The sequence below is a fragment of the Hakea prostrata genome, chromosome 2 (assembly GCF_041222555.1).
Source record: "Hakea prostrata isolate BN-2017 chromosome 2, UWA_Hpros_2, whole genome shotgun sequence".
Taxonomy (NCBI): Eukaryota; Viridiplantae; Streptophyta; class Magnoliopsida; order Proteales; family Proteaceae; genus Hakea; species Hakea prostrata.
This window is the reverse complement of record NC_142601.1, coordinates 59,709,335-59,726,151: the sequence shown is the minus strand read 5'-3', so window position 1 is coordinate 59,726,151 and position 16,817 is coordinate 59,709,335. Positions and strand designations below refer to the sequence as shown.

The 16,817-nt window shown below is 38.7% G+C and overlaps 1 protein-coding gene and 1 non-coding gene across 4 annotated transcripts in view; both read right to left on the bottom strand.

Moving 5' to 3' along the window:
• LOC149025334 (RNAse THREE-like protein 1) overlaps nt 1-16,817 on the bottom strand; it is a 143,148-nt gene that overhangs the window by 18,655 nt on the left and 107,676 nt on the right. For 2 of the 3 annotated variants that reach the window (XM_089145564.1, XM_089145565.1), the window contains exons 20-21: nt 1,836-2,306; nt 1,440-1,712 (exon numbers count right to left, since the gene is read on the bottom strand). In XM_089145564.1, the coding sequence (XP_089001690.1) occupies nt 1,440-1,712; nt 1,836-2,306 (744 nt within the window). The remainder of the gene's footprint in view (nt 1-1,439; nt 1,713-1,835; nt 2,307-16,817) is intronic. The other variant, XM_089145566.1, reaches the window with a different exon arrangement.
• On the bottom strand, nt 6,433-6,539 carry LOC149025335 (small nucleolar RNA R71). Its single transcript, XR_016171861.1, has one exon. It is a non-coding gene; the product is annotated as a small nucleolar RNA R71 (small nucleolar RNA).

Below are 16,817 nucleotides of genomic sequence, written 5' to 3'. Positions count from 1 at the left end.
GAGAGCTAATTGAGTATTTTTGTGTATTTTTCAGGAATAAGGTGATTTTGGTTATTAGAGATAATATGGAGTAAAGTTAACAAATATTTTAGATATTGGTGGATTTTAAATCATGGCATTCAATCTTGCTGCCCAAGAAATCATGAAAAGTGACATCTTAGCCAAATTGGAAACAGGTGGAGGTCTAAGGAACAAGATTGGTAATAAATCTGAAAATCGGGTAAACAGACCTACCTTCAGTATTTTGGGCATATCTCTCTCGTATGAGCTTGGATTGCGGTGATTCAAGATGCTATGGAATGATATTGAAAATATCTACAACTTTCTAGTTTTGAGTTTTTCCAAAATCCGAATGAATAAAGGTCAAATCGACGGGTAAAGAGAGGGGATTCATTGTGTGCGGGAGACATAAAAGAGAAGCCAACCACAGAGAAGGGGAGAAGACGGCGAATGCGGCTCTCATCTCTCATTGCTGAAGAAGAAGACCACAACTCTCTCTCTCTCTCCCTATGTTTCATCTTTATTTTTCTTATGAACTTTGTGATAATGAGTAACTAGTTCCTTTTCTTTGGGATGTAGATGAACCATGCTTATTTCATTAATTTGATTGTTCTATATCTTCTAGTTGATTGTGTTTGAGTTTGGCCAAAGATGTTCTATAGCTCAGCAAACTAAGCGTGCCAAGCTTCCGCGAAAGACAATAGTCTTGCGAAGATAGGGCATATCTAGGAAGACCATCCCTAATTTACGTTGAAGTGTAGAGTTATATCGGTTAGGGAAAAGGATTGGGGATTCGAAATCCCAAAGATCTTCACATATTCATAGTTAACGTTTTTGCATTAATTAGTAGATTTAGTTTAAATTTAGTTTTGTTGAATTCAACTTAGTGACTTAGCCTTTTAGTTCCCCATAGTTCGACCCCGTACTTTCTGCGTGCTAGATTAGTATAGGATTTTATTTTTGATTGGTTAGCGACACGATTAGGTTCCCACTGCCAAAGCTTTCCCCTTACTGGTCAGAATCTAATCTAGAAGCCATCGACCATTATTTTGGTTAAGAGTTTATTTTACTTCTTCTGCATAAAGGACATACCATGTACAAGGGACATGTCAAATCGTTTCTTCTTTTTATGCTTGAGAAATTATTCCTTATATTATATATATGTTGTCCTTTACCGGTGTATATTAATTAGAAATTTAGAACAAATAAATAGTACAAGGAATTTCATGGGATAAGAAATTAAACAAGTTTGATGAGTAAAAAAGTAGAAACTCCCAATATTAATGCATTAAGATTAAAGGTAGACCACATGTAGAATCTAGATATGCAAATCAAATAGGGGAATTTCATAAATTAAATAAGTCCAATAATTAAAAAATAGAAATTCCCAATTAAGCTAAAGCACAACATGTGCAGAGTCCAGATATGCGAGGAAATACCTTGGGACATTTAGGCTCTTCATTTATGTGTTTCCCAGAAGCAAGTGTTTGAACAAAGGTCACAAACATTTTGATTGCCTCAGAGAGGCTATCTGAGTTGAACATAAGATACTTGTGAAATGATTGACAAACAGCTATGTGGGCAAAGGAATTATTGTTTACATACATTGACCTCAAATCAGTCAACTGCCCGGGTTTTAGCTTTGGATAAACTGAATATAGATAACATGTTATTAAATAGTCCAAGACAGCATCTCCAAGAAACTCGAGTCGCTGGCAAGGTAGCAGGAGTGTTAGTGAATATGTTAAGGTAAAATTCTTTCCAGAATGCATTCAAATAATTCACAAGAAAAAACCTGACCCTATCCACTTCTAGAAATGAAGAAAAGTGCATACCTGATAGCATCCGCCTAAAGGATGCTTATAAGACGGGTGCATAAATGCCTGTAATAGAAGACCTTTTTGCTGAAATTGGTATCCTAAGGAATTTTCAAGGGCAGCAATATCCAGAGAATCATCTAGCGTCCGGTAACCCTGGCTTGCCATGCATATTTTAGAAACCTGTGAATCTTCAAAGTCCACTTCTATTCCAATCCATCTAAGAAATAAAATTGCAGCTTTGAAGCCACTATCAACTAGGAATGCTCCAATCAGGGCTTCCACCACATCTGCAATAGTTTTCTTGTATAACCAATGATGGCACCTATTGCACCTCACATCAATAGCATCTGCTCCATCTGTCATTACATCTTCACTTTTTTCCTGACAATGAATTTTTGCTTGTGTCTCCTTGTGACAGATGTTTGGACAAGGACGACCAAATGCAAAGAATTGGCAGGGCTGGAATGGTTGATCACGTATATACACCTGAGATGTGAATGCAGCATTTAGTGAAAGAAGGCTGTGAAGAAAAACTATCCATTAGATTTTAAGAATACTAGAAAAACAACAAATGTATTAATGTAAATTCAAACACTATATTCAATCAGTATAAATAGTTGATCGGAGTACAAAATTGAATATATAACCTACGCATGTGAAGAAGAACTATCATTCTATCAAAACAGTTGGGAACTGTTTTCATTGGGTGGTTTCATTGAACTAAAAATGTGTTTGATGTATATGATGATCCAACGAGTGCTTGGGGAAGTATTGTAAACTAATTTTTCAAAAGTTGGGATTTAATTGAAACATCAAAAATTGAATTTTGGCCAGTGAACTGAAACTCAGCTTTGAACCTAGCGAGAGAGAGCTGGGAGAAAATTCTGGGTTTTATCCTTCATTTTGGAAATTTGAAGCACACTTTGAAGGGAAAAAAATGAGCAGGTACAACCATGGTAAAAAATTCGAGGGAAACTCAAGTTTCGACCGGGTGAAAATGGGAAACTTAGGTGGAAACTTGGGAAATTTCGAGGAAACTGAGGACTTTTCCGTACAAGTTTCGAAAGGTTTTAGAGAGTATTTTGGGGTGGGATCCTGTATTTAAGCTAATTAGAGTATAAAGAATACATTTGTTGTATTTTGCTAAGAAAATCAATGTAGATATGTCATTCAATGTACATAACATCAATGTAGAGTTGTCCAAAAAGTACATTATAAACTTAACTACTTAAGCACATAACATTCAATATATAATTTCTAACTTCAAAATAGTTGACAATAAAAGGAAAATACAACTTAGTGTTAAGAGTGGATTCATCCTGTGAGTTGAGTAGTACTATGCCTATAACGCCCTCTTCTTCAACCAACGAACATAGACATCCCATGACATTTTATGCCTATGGTTGTCAAGTTCATTGACAACTGTAACTTGATGAGTCTAGTCATCAATATGCTTAAGATAACCAACCTGAAGGAATACGCACTTTGGATAGGGAAGTCCTAATGGAGGGGGTATATGTCGTGGTATTTGGGAAAACATGAAATAAACAAGAAAAATTGAAAATTTGGGAAAGCTACAAAATTTACAGGAAAATTTCCCAAGTTTCCACAAAATTTCCTAGGTTTCCACGAAATTTCCTAGGTTTCCACGAAATTCTCCAAGTTTCCCACAAAATTTCCCAAGTTTCCCACGAAATTTGGGAATTTTTTTCCTCATGAACCAGCTGGTCCAACTGGGTTGAACCAAGTTTCGACAGGTTTCGACAAGTTTCGACGAAATTTCGACAGTTTCGATCGAAACTGAGGACTTTTTTTTGGTCCTCATGAGTTTCGTTTCGCATTTTCCAAAATGGGAAATTTCGGTGGAAATTTCGCAAGTTTCGATGGAATTTTGTTTTATGGGTACAACAATAATGATAACTGTAACAAACCCAAGATCTATAACCAGCATAGAAAAAAAATTTGAGGGCAACTCTCGAGTTTCGACCAGGTGGAAATGGGAAACCTAGGTGGGAAACTTGGGAATTTTTCGTGCAAGTTTCGACATCAAGTTTCGAGAGGTTTTAGGGAGTATTTTAAGGTGAGACTCTACATTTAAGCTAATTAAAGTATAAAGAACACACTTGCACATGCATTTTGCTGAAAAAGTCAATGTAGCTATGTCATTCAATGTACATAACATCAATGTAGAGTTGTCCAAGAAGTACACTATAAACTTAACTACTTAAGTACATAACATTCAATATATAACTTCTAAGTACAAAACATCAAATACAAAGTAACTAACAATAAAAGGAAAGTCCAACTCAGTGCCAAGAGGAATGCCTCGATGGATCCATCCCATCAGTTGAGTAGTAGTGTGCCTGTAACATCCTCTCCTCCAACAAAAAAAAAAAAATAATACTCCCAACATTTTTTCCCTTTTTTTTTTCAATTTTAACCAAAATTGGTCTTTTTTTATTTCTGGTCATTGATAACTCTATGAAATAAAGTTAAGATTGATAACTTTTATACTTGAGATGGCTTGATTTAGGAGTATTTTGTCTTTGTTTTAGTAATAGTATTCATTAGGTGTTGTTTTATTTAGTCTTAACATGTTGCATTTTGTTTAGTTCATTATTGTCACCATTACATGAATTTCCCTTTTTTTTTGGATGAATTTGACTGTTTCTCTTTCTCTTGAACATGTAGGTGAAGATTCATAATAGAAGAACTTGTCCACTAACTTTGTTGTAGAGTTGTTGCTGCATTGCTACAACAACGGAGCAGAATATTCTCAGATCCAATTCAAATGGAATTGACCAAAAAGGGCTAACTTAAGTGGACAAAATTCTTGTAAATACATGATGGTTTTCAGCCCTTGATCTCAGGAGGAAAGTTCTAATCCTATGGCCAGAATCTAACCTAATGATTGAAGACATTTATGGAAGAAAGAGAAGAGAGGCAAAGAGAAAAGAGATTGACACACACATTCGGCTAAGGTTGGGAATAGAGACTCGGCTGAGAGGAGGGAAGATAGAACCAATGCTGGAGCTCTTGTGGAAGCAAGGAGTTGCTGGAGTTGTTGATTTGCTGGAGAAGAAGGCTGGAGCTCGTGTGGAAGCATTGAAGCTTTAGTTTATTCTTGTTTTTATAACTCTATCTTCTTACTTTCTAGTCTCATGTCAACTATACTTGGTTTTATGCATTTGAATTCTGTTATGGGCTAAATCTTAGCTGTGTTGGGATGATAGTAGTACCTAAACCTGAATTTTGATATGTAACTAATCATGTGTTCTTTAGTTTTATTGCAATCCACTTTATTGTTAATGAATTCAGCATGTTATATTGACTAATTTCAGTTCTTGAATGATCTTTCTTGAATGAATGTTATGATTTCATTAATTGGAAAATTAATGGAGTCTAGGTGTTTGTTGAATTGTGTGAGTTAACATAATCTTTAATTAGGTTGTGTGAATTAGTAGGTTGGGTAGGAATACCCAATTACCTCACATTACCATTGATTGGATTGGGTTTAAATTGCATCCTTAATTCAAGTCTTCATAGGAATATGCAGATGTTGATTTAGGATGCTAGCTTATGTGTATTGGAAAATACCATATTGCCATTCATTCCAAGTTCTTGATTTATCCTGGGGTTGTAGTATTGCTTAGTATTTGTGTTATAAAATTCAGGGGAAGGGAAACTTGATTCCTAACACACTTGTCACTCATTAAGTTTCTTCCATTGCTTAATCTACATTTTAGTTCCTTAGTTTTCTTTACCTGTCATTTGGTTATTTAGTTAGTTAATCACCAATCAACCTTGTTAATTTCATTTAAATCAATTTTACTTTTACATTGAAAGTTCAGGATATAATTCTCCGTGGGATCGATACTTTACTTATCATTTATTACTTGATTGTGATACGTATACTTGCGTAATATCTTGAGATACAAGCAACAAGTTTTTGGCGCCGTTGCCGGGGAATTTTGTCTTTAATAATTAGTGTAGAAGTAAGTTTTAGTTATCTACTGAAATTTCTTTACTTTGATATTAGTTTCCTTTTATTCTCAGGTGCTTTTACCCTTGTATGAACACGCTGCCTGATCAAGAGTTGGCACCCTTTGACATCGAAATAGAAAGGACATTTCGAGCTAGAAGAGAGCAGCGAGGCCTAGCAACAGTTCCAACAATGGCTGAAGCAGTGAGAAATGGATTGAATAATAATGAGAATAATATGGCAGCTGAGGGTGATGATAGAGATAGAGCCATCAGAGCATATGCTGTCCCTATGTTGCATGAGCTGAATCCAAGCATAGTACGGCTAGATATTCAAGCACTACATTTTGAACTTAAGTCGGTGAAGTTCCAAATGCTTCAAACTGTGGGACAATTCAGTGGGCTGCCAACAGAAGATCCTCATCTCCATCTTAGACTCTTCATGGAAGTAAGTGACTCTTTTAAGATACCTGGAGCAACTGAAGAGGCTTTGAGATTGAAGCTATTCCCTTATTCATTGCGGGATAGAGCAAGAGCGTGGTTGAACTCCTTACCTCCCCAATCAGTAGCTACATGGAATGACTTGGTAGAGAAGTTCTTGATGAAGTACTTCCCTCCAACAAAGAATGCCAAGCTCAGAAATGACATAACTGGTTTTCAACAGTTGGACAGTGAGTCTTTATATGAGGCATGGGAAAGATTTAAGGAGCTCTTGCGTAAATGTCCTCATCATGGCATTCCTCATTGGATTCAGATGGAGACTTTCTACAATGGTTTAAGTGGACAAACTAGGTCCATAGTGGATGCATCAGCAAATGGGGCTATATTGGCAAAGTCTTACAATGAGGCTTATGAGATTTTGGAGAGGATGGCCAACAACAATTACCAATGGCCAGCTGAAAGAGCTGCTGCAAGTAAGAGGGTGGCAATAATTTATGAGTTGGATGCAGTCACAGCCTTAACTGCACAAGTATCATCCCTAACTAGTGTGCTAAAATCTGTAAACTTGGCTGCAGCTGTACAACCTCAACAAAATCCAGCAGTCTCTTGTACATATTGTGGTGGGGAGCATGTCTTTGATAGTTGTCCATCTAACCCAGAATCAGCCCACTATGTTGGTAATTTCAGCAAAGCTAATAACCCATATTCCAACACTTATAATCCTGGTTGGAGGCAACACCCTAACTTCTCTTGGAATGGTCAAGGACAAAATGTAGGCCCATCATCTATCCCAACTAGACCTTATCAGCTTCCAAGTGCTCAACAGCAAGTGAAGACTCAGCCTATGGAACCTTCTTCATCAATTGAGCTTCTATTGAAAGAATACATGGCAAAGAATGATGCAATTATTCAGAGCCAAGCAGCTTCATTGAGAAATTTGGAGAATCAAGTTGGGCAGCTAGCTAATGCTTTAAGCAACAGACCTCAAGGATCATTGCCAAGTGATACTGAAAATCCTAGGCGTGAAGGCAAAGAGCATTGCAAGGTTATTTCATTACGGAGTGGGAAACCTCTAGAGCCACCTCATTTTAAGTCCAATCAACCGAAGGAGCCTATTCCTGTCCAAGAAGAAGGGGAAAAGGAAGATCCAGTGGCTGTTCAAAAGGACCAATCTGATTTTGAAAACCAAAGTGCTGAACCACCAGCTACAGCTCCATTGCAACAGGGTTTTCCAGAAAAAGTGCCTTATAAACCACCCCCCTTTCCTCAAAGATTTCAAAGGCAGCAACAAAACCATCAGTTCAAGAAATTCTTGGATGTTTTGAAGGAGCTCCACATCAATATACCATTGGTAGAAGCACTTGAACAAATGCCAAATTATGTGAAATTCATGAAAGACATCCTTTCTAAAAAAAAGAGATTTGGAGAGTTTGAAACAGTAGCCATGACACAAGAGAGTAGTGCCTTCTTGCTGAACAAGCTTCCTCAAAAATTAAAGGATCCTGGAAGTTTCACCATTCCTTGTGCTATTGGAGAAAATTATATTGGGAGAGCCCTTTGTGACCTTGGAGCTAGCATTAACCTTATGCCAATGTCAATCTTCAAGAAGCTAGGTGTGGGAGAAGCAAGGCCAACTACAAGTAACACTTCAGTGGCCGATAGATCCTTAGCTCATCCCGAAGGAAAAATTGAAGATGTCTTGGTAAGAGTTGATAAGTTCATCTTCCCCGCTGATTTCATTGTTCTTGATTTTGAAGTCGAGAGAGATGTGCCCATCATTCTTGGAAGACCCTTCTTGGCCACCGGAAAGACTTTGATTGATGTGCATAAAGGAGAATTAACTATGAGGGTAAATGGAGAGCAAGTCATTTTCAATGTTCTCCAGGCAATGAAATCTCCAGATGAGATAGAGCAATGCTCAATGGTAGATATCATTGAGGAGCTGGTTTTAGAAGAAGTTGAGACAAAGGGCAGTACAGATCCATTAGAGCTTTCATTAACATCTGAAATTTCACAAGTGGGTGATGAAGCAGGTAGCTACATTAAATGGTTAGATGCAAGACCAGCTGAGACATTAAGAAAGAGTGGATTTGATCCTCTTGTATTATCTGAGCATGCAACTCAATCTCCTAAGCCATCAATTGAAGAGCCTCCTGTGTTAGAATTGAAGCCTCTTCCAGGACACCTTAGGTATGCCTATTTGGGTGAAGGAAAGACACTTCCAGTTATCATTTCAGCAGTGCTAACAGCAGAGCAAGAAGATATGTTAATTAAAGTGCTGAAGAAATACAGCAAAGCATTAGGATGGATCATATCAGATATCAAGGGAATCAGCCCATCAATTTCCATGCACAAAATTCTGCTGGAAGACTGCTGTAATAATTCTATGGAGCATCAAAGGAGGCTGAATCCAATTATGAAGGAAGTGGTCAAAAAGGAAATCATTAAATGGTTAGATGCTGGGGTGGTGTATCCAATTTTAGACAGCAAGTGGGTGAGTCCAGTACAATGTGTCCCAAAGAAAGGAGGAATGACAGTTGTGGAGAATGATAATAAGGAGCTGATACCTACAAGGATAGTGAGTGGGTGGAGAATATGTATGGACTATAGGAAGCTCAACAAGGCTACAAGGAAAGATCATTTCCCTCTACCCTTCATTGATCAAATGCTTGATAGATTGGCTGGAAAAGAGTATTATTGCTTCTTAGATGGATACTCAGGTTACAATCAAATAGCCATTGCTCCTGGAGATCAACATAAGACCACTTTCACTTGCCCATATGGTACCTTTGCCTTTAGAAGAATGCCTTTTGGTCTATGTAATGCCCCAGCCACTTTCCAAAGATGTATGATGGCCATTTTCACTGATATGGTGGAACAATTTGTAGAGGTGTTTATGGATGATTTTTCAGTTTTTGGAGAAACATATGTTGAATGTCTCACTCACTTGGCAAAAGTTCTACAGAGATGTGAAGAAACCAATTTAGTCCTCAACTGGGAAAAATGCCATTTTATGGTTAGAGAAGGGATTGTTCTTGGACACAAGGTTTCCAAACAGGGTCTAGAAGTGGATAAAGCCAAGGTTGCCATTATAGAAAAATTACCACCACCATCAAGTGTGAAAGGGATTAGAAGTTTTCTTGGACATGCTGGGTTTTATAGAAGGTTCATAAAAGATTTTTCACAAATATCTAAACCATTGTGTAGCCTGCTTGAAAAAGAAAGTCAGTTCAGTTTTAATGAAGCATGTATGACAAAGATTTTTAGAGTTGAAGAAGAAGCTAATCTCTACACCCATCATTGTGGCACCGGATTGGTCTATACCCTTTGAGGTCATGTGTGATGCTAGTGATTGGGCTGTAGGAGCAGTTTTGGGACAGCGTAAGAATAAGGTATTCCATTCAATCTATTATGCTAGTCGGACCCTATCAGGAGCACAACTGAATTACACCACACCTTTGAAAAAGAACTCTTGGCAGTTGTGTTTGCATTTGACAAATTTAGAGCTTATCTAGTGGGGGCAAAGGTCATTGTGTTCACAGATCATTCAGCCATCAAATATTTGATACACAAGAAGGATGCTAAACCAAGGCTGATTAGATGGATCTTATTGCTTCAAGAGTTCAATTTGGAGATAAAAGATAGGAAGGGGACTGAGAATCAAGTGGCTGACCATCTGTCTAGGTTGGAAAATCCAAACCAAGCAGCTGAATTTGAAATTAAAGAAGTCTTCCCTGATGAACAACTCTTTGCTGTTTCCCTCTCACAAACACCTTGGTATGCTGATTTTGCTAATTATTTAGCCAGCGGACTTCTACCCCCTATGATGCCCACTCAACAAAGGAAGAAATTTTTACATGAGGTTAAAAGGTATTTCTGGGATGAACCATTCTTATTCAAGCTATGTGCAGATCAAATATTGAGGCGTTGTATCCCTGAGGTAGAAGCAGAGGATGTGTTGAGGCAATGCCATGACTCCCCATATGGTGGACATTTTCAAGGAGATAGGACAGCAGAAAAGGTCTTGCAATCGGGGTTTTATTGGCCAAGTATGTTCAAAGATGCCTATCAATTCATTCAAAAAATGTGATAGATGTCAAAGAGTGGGAAACATCTCCAAAAGGAATGAAATGCCCTTAACCAATATCTTGGAAGTAGAATTGTTTGATGTTTGGGGAATTGATTTCATGGGGCCTTTTATTCCTTCATACGGCAATCTTTACATTTTAGTAGCAGTGGACTATGTATCCAAGTGGGTGGAGGCTGCTGCTTGTTCAACTAATGATGCCAAGGTGGTTATTGACTTCATGAGAAAGAATATCTTAACTAGATTTGGTACTCCAAGAGCCATAATCAGTGATGAAGGTTCACATTTTTGCAACAAATATCTTGGAGCTCTATTGTCTAAATATGGAGTTCGTCATAAGGTTGCCTCAAGCTATCATCCCCAAACAAATGGGCAAGCTGAAGTTTCTAATAGACAAATCAAGTTGATTTTGGAGAAAACAGTATGCCCAACAAGGAAGGATTGGTCCGTAAGGTTAGATGACTCCCTTTGGGCCTACCGGACTGCCTACAAAACACCTTTTGGAATGTCACCATATCAACTTGTGTTTGGAAAGGCTTGCCATCTACCATTGGAACTAGAGCATAAGGCATACTGGGCAATTAAGAAATTCAATTTTGAATCTACTTTGGCTGGTGAGAAGAGAATGCTACAACTCCATCAACTTGATGAGTTCAGGCTCCAAGCATATGAGAATGCCAAACTCTACAAGGAGAAAGTGAAGAAATGGCATGAGAAGAAAATCTTGCAGAGGGTATTTGAACCAGGTCAGCAAGTTCTGCTGTTCAACTCCAGACTCAAACTATTTCCAGGAAAGCTGAAATCAAGGTGGTCAGGTCCTTTTACAATAGTGACAGTATTTCCACATGGAGCAGTGGAGTTGCAAGAGGGCATATCTAAAAGGAAATTTCTAGTCAATGGGCAGAGAATCAAGCATTATTGGGGAGCACCATTAGAGCGGGACAAATCTTCAATCATCCTTCAAGAGGCTTAAAAAGAAGGGAGGTCACTTAGATTTCATTATTTTTAGTTTAATTGTGTGCTAGTAGTTCATTAGGTGTTTAATAAAGTCATGGGTAGTTCATAATGTGTGATGAAAAAGAAAAAAGAAAAAAAAAAAAAAAAAAAAACTGACAGATAATTTGCTGACAGGTGTCTTTGATGTGCAGGGAGTGTGGGGAACAAACAGAGAGTGCTTGGGTGTTTTGCCAAACTTATCATTAAATCAAACTGCTGAACAGAGCATGTTTCAATATCCAGCAAATTTCACTATCTTTGTTGTAGCGATGTGGCCACAATGCTAATACAAAGTTTTGATCCTCAGCTACGGGTCTTACATGTTCTGTTGACACATTACAATCTCTGTTGAAAATTACATTCTGTGTTCGTTGTTATAGCAAAGCTGCCGCAACACCACAACAACGATAAAACCACTCACTTGACCCGGTTTAACCTTAAACCCAACCAACCCATCACAATTACACTTCAAAACTTCTATTAAACCATTCTGAACCAATACTGATTCGAACCGATTCTGAACCAATACCCACCCCAACCCATTAACCTTCTCGTTTCAAACCGAAATCCAAAAACACTCAGCTCCCTTCTTCGACCTTCACGGCACCATCTTCTCTTCTCCACTGCAACTCACTCTCCTCTCCTCTTCCATTTTCTGCTTCTCAAAGACTTTCACACCTCCATTTACCTACATTCACCCACCAAAGCAACCTTCTTCTTCACCGATAGCCCATCTTTCACAAAAACCCTAACTTTTCCCCCCATTCCATCATCGAATCACTTCTCAGAGGACTACCGGTGCTGTACTGGGTTTCGGGCATGTTTTTGTGGTATTTCGACCTTCCATCTTCCCTACACCACATCAGCTAAGTGTTCTCCCATTTCCTTTCTTTCATTCCATATTTGTGAAATTTCGATTGGCTGCTGTTATTATCGAATGTTCACTTTTGGTTTATGGTTTATGTGTTTGCTCTTAAACTGTCTTGGTGTCTGTTTTCGTTAGGGTATATGCAAAGTTTTTCATTTGTTTTAGGTGCTGTTTTGGAGATACCATCACTCGCACACACCAACACAGAATTTATGGGTCATCACTACCCTATGCTCATCTCCTCTGTTTTTGTTATTTGTTTGTTCTTGCTATTTGTCTGATTAGTTGTAGTTAATTGTTTGTTATTTGTTTGTTTTTTGTTGTTTTCTACTTGTATGGTGTTTCTGTTTTTGTTAGATATGGTCTATTTTAGATATGGTCTGTTTTAGTGTTTGTGTGATTAGTTGTTTTTTATCTTCTACTGTTTCTTTTTTTTTTTTTTTTTTTTATGTTTAGTTTGATAGTGTTTTTGTTTGAATTCAATTTTGGTTGTTAGGGGCCAACCTTGTGCATTCCATTCGAAATGGCCCCTAAGAAGAAGAGCAGAACCGACCCTAGTTCTAGTGCTTCCATGGGTCCCTCTTATTTTGGCTCTCCCATAGCTGAGAACCGCTTCACATCCATCTCCACCAAGAAATTTCTTCCGGAGAAGGGGTTCAAATTAAAACCCAATGAAGCACAAGCCTTTCCATTCATCCCATCCATTATAGCTGGGCATCATTGGGAACAATTTTGCACCCATCCTGGTGCCTACATCCCTTCCCTAGTCCACGAATTTTATGCCAATCTAACTGCCCCATCTCAGGACCAGGTATATGTTAGGGGGATGCACATACCTATAGATGGACCATCCATTAATGCCTATTATGCATTGGACAATGTGGAGGATGAGCACAATGCCTATCTTGCTTCGGCAGACCCAATTGCCTTGCATAACATTCTCCCGGCTGTGTGTTCTCCCGGCACGGAGTGGTCATCATCCACCCAAGGTGCATTAACTATTGCCCGCCACACCTTGCAACCAGCAGCCAAAATTTGGTACCATTTCTTACAGACCCACTTGATGCCCTCCACGCATAGCCAGACTGTTTCAGTGGATAGAGCTTTGCTCCTCCACTCTATTTTGGAGGGGCGTCGGGTTAATGTGGGTCATCGCATTCATGAGGCCATTTGTGCTTGTGCTGCTAGGCAGGGTGGTAGTTTAGCTTTTCCATGTTTAATTACTGCTTTATGTTTGGCTAACCATGTTGATGTGCAGGCTTCTGATGTCCATACACTTAACAAAGGTGCCATTACACACTTCAGTATCACTCGCATGCTTACACCTAGTTCAGCTCCCCCTTCCAGTGCACCACCTCCTGCTGCTTGCATCAGCCATTCCTCCCACTTCCTCTACCTCTCGGTGATCCATCTTCTAGTTACACTCAATTGGAACAGCGCCTCAGTTAAGTAGAAGCCACCCAATTTCAAATGATGTTGGAACATCAAATTTCTCGTGACCTCTTCCTTGATTATATGCGTTATGTGGCTGCCCGTGATCGCGCCCTTGAGTCTAACTTAAGGATGAATAGCACCCGGTTCCAATCTTTCCCAGCTTTTCCCAACCACCTCTTCGCTAATCCTTGGGGCCAAGATGGGAACTACATTCCTAATATAGATGAGGAGGATGAAGCTGAAGCTGCTGCAGCTGCTGATGATGAGTTCCATTCCTTCGATGATGATGATGAGGCCTAGCTTGTTCAGGGAAGTTCTGTTCTCTCTCTTCTTTTACTGTGTTTTCCTTTTATTACCTTACTTTCTTTTCCTTTCTTTCGCTGTGAGGACACTGCTCATCTTTAGTTTGGGGGTAAGTTTTGCAATGTTCCAATAATTGCATATGTTATCTTCATGTTATGGATGTCCCCAGTTACTTAATTTTCTTCAGCTTTCTTTTGTGGCTGTATAGTTTAGAGTTGCTGTCCAGTTTTAGAGTAGCTGTTTTGGGTAGATGTTTTGTGTAGTTAATCTGGCTTTTCATGAAATTTGGATGGTTGTTAAGGAATGTGAATGTCAGTGCCTCTTACTCTGGTTTTGTTGGAAATCTTAGCACAATTCTGCTATAATGATCTGATGTCTGCATTTACTCATGTTTGTGATGCCATATTATTGATGCACCAAGTGATGTTTCAAGCTCTAGAGAACCTGGGGAAAGCTGGATCAATGTGAGAGTTTTTAGGATTTTAGAATTGGTTAAATGAGAACTTCAAGACTTACACATTAGGGATCCCCATTTGGCTGTTTCCAAGAACTTTGTGCATTGTGAATATTGATTGAGGTTTGACCCCTTCCCTTCCCCAAAAGAATAATGTTCCGCTGATTTGGGTTGCCTAGTAACCAGGAATATGCATGTAACCCATGTGTATTTTTGACGTCAACAGTGGCCTGAAATATGAGCATAAAAAAATAAAAAAAATTAAAAAAAAATGAAAAATGAGAGAAAGAAAGAAAAAGAGAATAATGTTCCGCTGTTTTGGGCAACCTAGTAACCAGGAATATGCATGTAACCCATGTGTATTTTTTACGTCAACAGTGGCCCGGAATATGAGCATACAAGGCACTCTTGTTTGTGATCTTGTTGAGTAACCGGGTATCTTCATCACAAATGAGCGATATTCGCGTAAAAAGGCAAGATGACAAAAAAAAAAAAAAAAAAAAAAAAGGTTCATAAAGAATAAGTTTGGGGGTCAAATACTCAAAAGAGTATGAAACAAGTTCTTGGCCACACACACTTGAGAGCATCCTGATGAGTAAAGTATGACATCTAAGTTTTATTGGCAAGACGTGTTGGATCTGAAAATTTAGAAAAAGATTGAGAGGCAACTTCTGTCTAACACTCATCCTATTGCATGATTAAGCCAGGTTATTTGCTTTTCTTTTCTTTTGATTTCCTTATGCTTTCATTAGTAGTTAGTTGTTGTTTTCATTTGTCTTTATTGCTCGAGGTCAAGCAATGTCTTAAGTTTGGGGGTGACAAAAACTTGTTGCTTGTCTTTATGAACCTTTTTTTTTTTTTTTTTTGTCATCTTGCCTTTTTACGCGAATATCGCTCATTTGTGATGAAGATACCCGGTTACTCAACAAGATCACAAACAAGAGTGCCTTGTATGCTCATATTCCGGGCCACTGTTGACGTAAAAAATACACATGGGTTACATGCATATTCCTGGTTACTAGGTTGCCCAAAACAGCGGAACATTATTCTCTTTTTCTTTCTTTCTCTCATTTTTCATTTTTTTTTTAATTTTTTTTATTTTTTTATGCTCATATTTCAGGCCACTGTTGACGTCAAAAATACACATGGGTTACATGCATATTCCTGGTTACTAGGCAACCCAAATCAGCGGAACATTATTCTTTTGGGGAAGGGAAGGGGTCAAACCTCAATCAATATTCACAATGCACAAAGTTCTTGGAAACAGCCAAATGGGGATCCCTAATGTGTAAGTCTTGAAGTTCTCATTTAACCAATTCTAAAATCCTAAAAACTCTCACATTGATCCAGCTTTCCCCAGGTTCTCTAGAGCTTGAAACATCACTTGGTGCATCAATAATATGGCATCACAAACATGAGTAAATGCAGACATCAGATCATTATAGCAGAATTGTGCTAAGATTTCCAACAAAACCAGAGTAAGAGGCACTGACATTCACATTCCTTAACAACCATCCAAATTTCATGAAAAGCCAGATTAACTACACAAAACATCTACCCAAAACAGCTACTCTAAAACTGGACAGCAACTCTAAACTATACAGCCACAAAAGAAAGCTGAAGAAAATTAAGTAACTGGGGACATCCATAACATGAAGATAACATATGCAATTATTGGAACATTGCAAAACTTACCCCCAAACTAAAGATGAGCAGTGTCCTCACAAAGAAAGAAAGGAAAAGAAAGTAAGGTAATAAAAGGAAAACACAGTAAAAGAAGAGAGAGAACAGAACTTCCCTGAACAAGCTAGGCCTCATCATCATCATCGAAGGAATGGAACTCATCAGCAGCAGCAGCTGCAGCAGCTTCAGCTTCATCCTCCTCATCTATATTAGGAATGTAGTTCCCATCTTGGCCCCAAGGATTAGCGAAGAGGTGGTTGGGAAAAGCTGGGAAAGATTGGAACCGGGTGCTATTCATCCTTAAATTAGACTCAAGGGCGCGATCACGGGCAGCCACATAACGCATATAATCAAGGAAGAGGTCACGAGAAATTTGATGTTCCAACATCATTTGAAATTGGGTGGCTTCTACTTAACTGAGGCGCTGTTCCAATTGAGTGTAACTAGAAGATGGAGCACCAGAGGTAGAGGAAGTGGGAGGAATGGCTGATGCAGCAGCAGGAGGTGGTGCACTGGAAGGGGGAGCTGAACTAGGTGTAAGCATGCGAGTGATACTGAAGTGTGTAATGGCACCTTTGTTAAGTGTATGGACATCAGAAGCCTGCACATCAACATGGTTAGCCAAACATAAAGCAGTAATTAAACATGGAAAAGCTAAACTACCACCCTGCCTAGCAGCACAAGCACAAATGGCCTCATGAATGCGATGACCCACATTAACCCGACGCCCCTCCAAAATAGAGTGGAGGA